General features: G+C 33.0%; 1 protein-coding gene across 1 annotated transcript; it reads right to left on the bottom strand.

The window, feature by feature from the left end:
* Positions 1 to 207: 207 nt before the first annotated feature.
* Positions 208 to 7777, bottom strand: LOC110457304 (toll-like receptor 6). The gene is made up of 2 exons (XM_021508511.1): positions 7656 to 7777; positions 208 to 4016 (listed from the first exon to the last, which is right to left on the bottom strand). The coding sequence occupies exons 1-2, from the start codon at positions 7711 to 7713 to the stop codon at positions 1756 to 1758; spliced, it is 2319 nt and encodes a 772-aa protein (XP_021364186.1). The 5' UTR covers positions 7714 to 7777; the 3' UTR covers positions 208 to 1755.
* Positions 7778 to 8800: the final 1023 nt, after the last annotated feature.

Genomic DNA, 8800 nt, shown 5'->3' with positions numbered 1-8800 from the left:
CTGCTCTTAGAAAAACAAGCATACATCTGACGCCCGGTAGATCATTGCCATCACCTTCCGCGTCATGTTTACAAAGTCGGGAGATCATTGCCATCCCCTTCCGCGTCATGTTTACAAAGTCGGGTCAGGTAAAAGACATTAAACACAGTTTATTTAAAAAAAAAAAAAGTAACATACTATTTTTAGAAACTTTATTTCAGTTTTCATTTATGTAGCGTTAAATAAAATAAACACTTATTCAGAACGCTTTGAAAGCAACTATTTCATACTCTGTATAGATAAGAAATTCATGATGTAGATATTGTAATTTCAGGCGCCTGTAAAAAAAAGTTAACAACTAATTAGTTTTGTACACGTTAAACGGTTGTATTAACAAGGCTTTGTTTTGTTTTCTCCTTTCTTGTACACTGAACCTACAACTACATACGTAAAGCTAGGTACAGTAACACCTGATGTTGCAAATCATCGCGATACAGATTTCTTTCTAAAGTAAACATCCCTGAACTTAAAAGTCTTAACAAAATTGACATAATGAATATAAGTGCACAATAAACACAACACTTATAAATACAGGTGTTTAAATACACACAAAATACATAGGCTGATAATGGAAATGTATTACGATTAAAGGTATTTAAAAAAAATATTAACATACCCCATCCCAAATAAAATATCGACTTAATTTTAACGTTTATGGTTGTTATGCTCATCCTTAATCACACTGTTGATTCGGAACAGGATTTCTCAATTAAATTTCTGTTTCTACATTGAGTCAACAACTCAAATGATGATTGATTTACCTCAATATTTGAGGTTATCGTTACAGCAAGAAATTGGATGGGTGTTAAGAAAAAATATAAATGTCTCGTGATACAGTAGATGTTTGCTTTGGTTTCGCTACTGATTCCAGAATTCCAGAACAGATGCATTTTTTTTATTTATTGCATCACCTTCTGCGTCTTGTTTACAAAGCTTTACATAACATAGTGAGATAAAATAAACACAAAACACAGTACATATATAAAACACACATAAAATCCTTTAAAATACCATTTTAATTTTCATGTATATAGAATTAAATAAAATGCAAAATAATTACTTTTCTGGAAAGGTTTTGAAAACAGCCCTTTTCATACTCTGTTTAGAAAACAAAGGGAAGTAAGTTATTGAAATTTCAGGCGCTTTAATTAACAACCAATATGTCGTATTTACATGAAACGATTATAAAAACAAGGCTATGTTTTTTTTCTTCTATTTTTTGTGTGTACTGAACCTACAACTATAGACGTTAAGCTATGTACAGTAACACCTGTTATCACCAGGGCAATTAAAGCGATCTAGAATTTGTTATTGCTTAAGTATACTTCCGCGTACTAAGAAGTATTTGATATATGTACACTATATACACATTGACATATTGAATACAAGTGCATAGTAATAGAATATTCACAAAATACATAGGATGGTAATGAAAGTCTATTAGGATTTAAGCTATTTAAACACAAATCTATTTTTACTTTTTACCATACCCCCATCCCAAAATGAATTCTCAACTCCAGTTTGACGTGTTATGGTAATCATACTGAACGTATACGTAGATCACACTGTTGATTCGGAACAAGAATTTTCACCGTAATTTCTGTTTCCATTACTAATTCGTTTCAACAACTTTTTCCAAAATACCTTTCTAGCTGTGGTAAGCTCACTTTCATCAGAACTGCGATCGTTAGGCCATGTGATAGGCCTTATTTCATCTCAGTTTTTACGAATCAGCTTAGGAAATTCACTTCGTTTCATATCATTTAATAGAATAATGACATTCATATTTTCTCGTCCGTCACGAAAAGAATACTCACTGGTTAGTTGCATTGTGAATGTTTGCCATTCACTCTTAAAATAATTGCAGCTTACAACAAAAACAGACTTGCGTGAGTTATCGATAGCGTTCATAATGTTGTCACTTATGTTTAACCCTGGAGCGAAACTTTTTTCATCAAAACAGTATTCAATATTTTCCTGGTCAAGCCAAGGGGAAAGTGTTTTAGCAACCCATTTAGTATCATCATCACAGTAAGTTATAAAGACATCGAATGGGAATACTATATTGTCCAAAGGCCGTCTACACCACACTCTTAATTTCACACTGTGTCTGAAGACCACTCGGGATAGGAAAGCCGTAATAATGAGAACGATGGTCATTATCAGAGATGTGATTAACCAGAATTGAGAAGCACAACTCTCCTTAAACTGACCAAAGGTTTGAAGGAACGTCATCACCTTTATCTGACTGCCATCTGGTGTACTGCACGAAAGATCCTCTCTGTTATATAATATGTTGGTTGTGCCAACCCAGTCAAGGAAGTCCAGTACTTCACAGCTGCACATCAACGGGTTTCCGAACAGATTCACTTTGAATGTTGGAGATTTAGTTTGATGTGTATCCAGAAGTGCAATGTCTGATTTTGTCAACGTCGATATGACATTATGACTTACATCTAAAGATTCTAAGGCATGAAGTTCCATCATGATGTGCGTATGGAGGCTAACCAACTTATTTGAAGCGAGAGTTAACGTTTTCAGCGAATATTGCTGATCCGCAAATATTCTGGGGCTCAATAAATCTATGTTATTCGCGGAAAGATCCAGGACAGTGAGATTGTACCTTCCTTTGAATAATAAACTGTTATCTTTGGCAAGCACATGTCCGAGGCTACATTGTTTTGCTTCTAATTTTAAAAGGTTTGGCATATCGGCAAACATTTCCGGATTAGGATATGAACACTCAAATCCTGATATGTAGAATTCTGTTAGATTGACCAAACCTTTTAAACGTCCATAGGAGCACGACGGATGCCTCAACGGATAACTCACATCCAGGACTCTGAGACCATTACTTTCAGAAAATGTTATATTTTCAGTAAATCCAATAGGGTCCCAGGATACATTTACATATATAAGAGAATGGGGTAGAAAGATCGTGTGTTTTGTTATAAACTCTGCTGAACGTTTCCTTACCGTTTGTTGTGTTTGTTTTGAGCCATATACATGAGTTATAGATGGAAACAATACCAGAAGGGTAAAAAGTTGAAAGGACTTGAACTTATTTGAGGACATATCTAATATTTCCAGACATTTTCTACTCGACCATGACAACACAGCGCCCATGTCTATGCCCTTTATATTATTCTTAGTAAGATCAAGTCTTCGAACACCTATTGTGCGTAGATACACGAAGTCCGATTTCACCAACAATACACCACTGTCAGTCAAATAGCGGTTCCCTGTCAATGCTAGATATTCCATTTTTCTCTTTTGTAATCCGTAAAGTGTTGTTAGGACATCTCTGATTTCAATTGTTCGCCTTGAATCGAACTTGAGTGATATTAGATGGCGAAATGGGAACAATGCGTTTATTTCAAACCTTTTCATTCGTAACTGTAAAACTAAATGAGATATGGCTGTCCGCTCAAGTCCAACGAATGTCGAATTCAGAATCGATATTCTATCTCTTATAACTTGATTCAAATTGATTTGTTTAAGCTTGGTCAAATTCAAAAACCCAATTCCGAAACGGAATCCTTCGAAAGCATCTATGTGTAGGGTTTCAACCTGTGACAAGTACGGTATTGCATGCTCGGGATAGGTTTTCTTTAAATGAAACCTATTTTGTCGTATATCCAGGTGTGTCAAACGTATTAAAGGTTGAAAAGTGGACACATCAAACGATGAATTATCGAGAAGGTTGTTTAATAAATCGAGGTATTTTAGGTTCTTCAAACCGTCAAATGCTCCTGGCGAAATCCTTGATAATACGTTGGAAGATAATGTCAGATTGTCTAGTTGATGTAGATATCTGAAAGAATCCTTATGTATTATAGTCAGGTTGTTGTTATGTAGATTTAACGCAGTCGCGTTAATTGGTAAATCCTCTGGTACAGTTTGTAGACGACATCCTGAACAGTTGACATTTATCACAGCTCCTATGGTGACGACATCACAGCAGCCATTCATTCCAGCTAAAAAAATACAAAAAAATGATCAATTTTGATAAACAGCTTTATAAAACGCAACATGCAGTTTTGGTGCCTATGCAGACACTATTCAATGACGTGAAAATAAAAATATTTTGTTTGCAAATGCATTACAAAACACATACTAAAATCACAAATGAGCAAGTTTGCGAGATATGTTGCTCCTCCTAACAACTTTTATGACGGTATTGTCAGTTAATTTAAATTTTGTCAACCAGGAAGTTTATCGGATTTATTCGCAATGTTAAAGATTAAATGACATCAATGCATCACGTTCATCTTTCAAGGTAAAATTTGTTGTGCTTTGGACGATAATACAGTTGTATATGTCATTGGAGTTTAAATACTCTATACATGTCATCATATTGTATATGTCATTGGAGTTTAAATCCTCTATATAGGTCATCATATTGTATATGTCATTGGAGTTTAAATCCTCTATATAGGTCATCATATTGTATATGTAATTGGAGTTTAAATACTCTATACACGTCATCATATTGTATATGTCATTGGCGTTTAAATACTCTATACATCTCATCATATTGTATATGTCATTGGCTTTTAAATACTCTATACATGTCATCATATTGTATATGTCATCGGCGTTTAAATACTCTATACATCTCATCATATTGTATATGTCATTTGAGTTTAAATACTCTATATGTCATCATATTGTATATGTCATTGGAGTTCATATGCTCTATACATGTCATCATATTATATATGTCATTGGAGTTAATATAAATCCATAAAGTGTGTTTATTTATATAGAGATTAATGTTAAGAGTAAATATCTACCATCAGATTTTGTTTTTGTCTTAAAGTTGATATGTCATCAGCGATATCATATGTGCTAATGTTTGTATGTTTTCAGAGTATATATATGGTAATTCATCATCAGAGTGTATATATATGGTAAACATCATCAGTGGGTATATGTGTGGTAAACATCATCAGTGTGTATGTGTGGTAATGCATCAACAGTGTGTATATGTGGTAAACATTATCAGAGTGTATACATGGTAATACATCATCAGTGTGTATATATGTGGCAATACATCATCAGAGTGCATGTATGGTAATACATCATCAGAATGTATATATGATAATACATCATCAGTGTGTATATATGGTAATATATCATGAGTGTGAATATATGCTAATATGTCATGAGTGTGTATATATGGTAATACATTATGAGTGTGTATATATGGTAATACATTATCAGTGTATATATATGGTTATACATCATCAGTGTGTATAGGTGTGGTAATATATCATCAGAGTGTATATATGGTAATACATCATCAGTTTGTATATATGGTAATATATCATCAGTGTGTATATATGTGGTAATATATCATCAGAGTGTATATATGGTAATACATCATCAGTGTGTATATATGGTAATACATCATGAGTGTGTATATATGGTAATACATCATGAGTGTGTATATATGGTAATACATTATGAGTGTGTATATATGGTAATACATTATCAGTGTATATATGTGGTAATACATCATCAGTGTATATGTGTGGTAATATATCATCAGAGTGTATATATGGTAATACTCATCATTGTGTATATATGGTAATATATCATCAGTGTATATATATGGTAATATTTCATCAGTGTGTATATATGCGGTATTACATCATCAGTGTATATATATTGTTATATATCATCAGTGTATATATATGGTAATACATCATCAGTGTGTATATATGGTAATACATCATCAGTGTGGATATATGTGGTAATACAACATCAGTGTATATATATGGTAATACATCATCAGTGTCTGTATATGGTAATAAATCATCAGAGTGTATATATGGTAATACATCATCAGTGTGTATATATGGTAATACATCATCAGTGTGTATATATGGTAATACATCATCAGTGTGTACATATGGTAATACATCATCAGAGTGTATATATGGTAATACATCATCAGTGTGTGTATATGGTAATACATCATCAGTGTGTACATATGGTAATACATCATCAGTGTGTATATATGTGGTAATACATCATCAGTGTGTATATATGTGGTAATACATCATCAGTGTGTGTATATGGTAATACATCATCAGTGTGTATATATGTGGTAATACAACATCAGTGTAGATATATATGGTAATACATCATCAGTGTCTGTATATGGTAATACATCATCAGAGTGTATATATGGTAATATATCATCAGTGTGTGTATATGGTAATACATCATCAGTGTGTGTATATGGTAATACATTATCAGTGTGTGTATATGGTAATGCAACATCAGTGTCTATATGTGTGGTAATACATATATAACATTTAAATGACATAAAAGTACATATATGTCATAATGTTTATATTTCACCACAGTTTATAAATAGGTCGGATTGTTGGGGATTTGACACGATACCATATAGCAGAGAAGTTATTACTTCTGGGACGGAAAACACGAATAGCTTTGAGATGAGACAGACCATGCGTAACGACACGTTTGATTAGAAGTCAATTTGTTGTTGTTTTTATCGTGACCCGGATCTTACGTTATGCTAACATTTAATCAAATAATACTATATGTTTTCAGTCTTTGATATGTATTTAATTATGCATAGCAGTTACTCAAATCTCATAGCTTAAACAACACTGTTCTTAAAAGAAAAGAATGCCTGATGCAAAAAATTCCTATCATGATAATATACTACAGGTCAGGAATACTTTGCATATCAATTTAAAATATTGCTGTAATGAAATTAACTTGTTTTCTTTTTGAACCAACATCATCAGATGCCTGCAATCATTAATGAAAAGATCACCACGTCATCACAAAAGTAAAATTATCTGAAATTCCTGAAGCAAAATGAACTAACTATATAATCATCACTGAAGTTAAAGTTACAACGCCATCACTGACATATAAATGACTACGTTATCGCTGAAACAAAAGTAAGCACGTCATCATTGAAGCAAAAGTAAGCACATCATTAGAGAAGTAAAAGTTACCTGTCTTCGCTGAAGTAAATGTAACCATTTCATCAAGAATGTAAATGTTACCTGGTATCATTAAAGTCAAGGTTGTTACGTCATCACCAATGTAAATGTTACCTGGTATCATTTAAGTCAAGGTTTTTACGTCATTACTAATGTAAATGTTGCTTGGTATCATTTAAGTCAAGGTTTTTACGTCATCACCAATGTAAATGTTACCTGGTATCATTTAAGTCAAGGTGTTTACGTCATCACTGATGTAAATGTTACCTGGTATCATTTAAGTCAAGGTTTTCACGTCATCACTAATGTGAATGTTACCTGGTATCATATAAGTCAAGGTTTTTACGTCATCACCAATGTAAATGTTACCTGGTATCATTTAAGTCAATGTTTTTACGTCATCACTAATGTAAATGTTACCTGCTATCATTTAAGTCAAGGTTTTTACGTCATCACCAATGTAAATGTTACCTGTAGTTATAAATGAAGTTAAAGCTCATCAATTAATGAGAAGTTACCTGACATTACTTAAGTAAACGCTACCACGTCATCTCTATATTAGCACTATTGTCATTGTAACGTTTAAGGTGATATAAAACAGATATTATTTTGTTGTTTTGTTACCTGTAATGTGGAACATGGCAAAAGAGCAGATGATGTACACCACGGTGTTGTTCGCCATCTTGTGAACTGCTGAAATTCATAAACTTAATATAGCATGACGTGCCCTATTACATATAGGCGGACGTCTGTATTTTTGTTAGCTCTCGGGGAAGCTAATGCCTTACGCAGTCTACAGAAACGAAATTGAACAAATGTTTTGTCAGGAAAGGTATCCTGTCTGTTTGATAACCGCGTAAACAAACTTAATCTGCGTCATAAAATAAGCATCATCACCATTGTCTGTTTTCCACCACTTTGACTTTAAAATGACCTTAGCTGATGATAGGACGTTAAGCCTTATAAAACCATAACTTTGGTAAGACAGCACACAGCATGGTCAGTCTAGTAATCTAAAAAAAATATTCAGTTGAAGACTTCGTTCTTAAGAATGTCGATTGTTAGGTTTATTATAATAAATCACTACATTGTATGAATATTTCATTAATCCGGCCTTTTGTGATATCTGTTCTCGAGTAAATACTATTGTTTCATCACTCCAACTGTAATTAATATTGAATATCGACTTTGGGGTTCTGTTGAAGTCATTTCTGCCTTTATCTTCATCAACAACCGATAGATATATTTCATCAAAGTGATGTGTTGAAACTGTGATCTCAATATCTATATCTATATCTTTATGTTGTATGACTGATAGCATGATGCAGAATGTATCGTCACTCACAGTTATGTTCCCCATGAAACTGTCAATATCTAACACTGTTGGTAACTCTTTATCAGCATATTTAATTGGCCACAGTCTTTCGCAGCTAATCCTCCTATTTGTGTAAATCTTTGTGTTAACCAATCAGATATGTACGATTGCTTTTTTTGTATTGATAGCCCGCCACATTTGACTTCGTCGTTTGAGGATGAAAGTATTTACGTGTATATCATTACAAAGATATGTTTAACTAAGGTTTTGTTTTTGCTGCTGGCAAAACACACCTACGCATAACCTGCCTTGTACAATATATCCCGATAACAGTAAGTAAACACTGCACTTATCAAGGAACCCGCATTAGCTTCTTAAAATCGTATTTTAATTTAAATGCATGTAGCTTAATTTTAAATAATGTATAATGCTTTTAAAAACAGACTGTTTTCAT

The sequence above is a fragment of the Mizuhopecten yessoensis genome, unplaced genomic scaffold (assembly GCF_002113885.1).
Source record: "Mizuhopecten yessoensis strain PY_sf001 unplaced genomic scaffold, ASM211388v2 scaffold9085, whole genome shotgun sequence".
NCBI classification, from domain to species: Eukaryota; Metazoa; Mollusca; class Bivalvia; order Pectinida; family Pectinidae; genus Mizuhopecten; species Mizuhopecten yessoensis.
The sequence above is the reverse complement of the archived record's forward strand: the minus strand, read 5'-3'. Positions and strand labels throughout refer to the sequence as shown.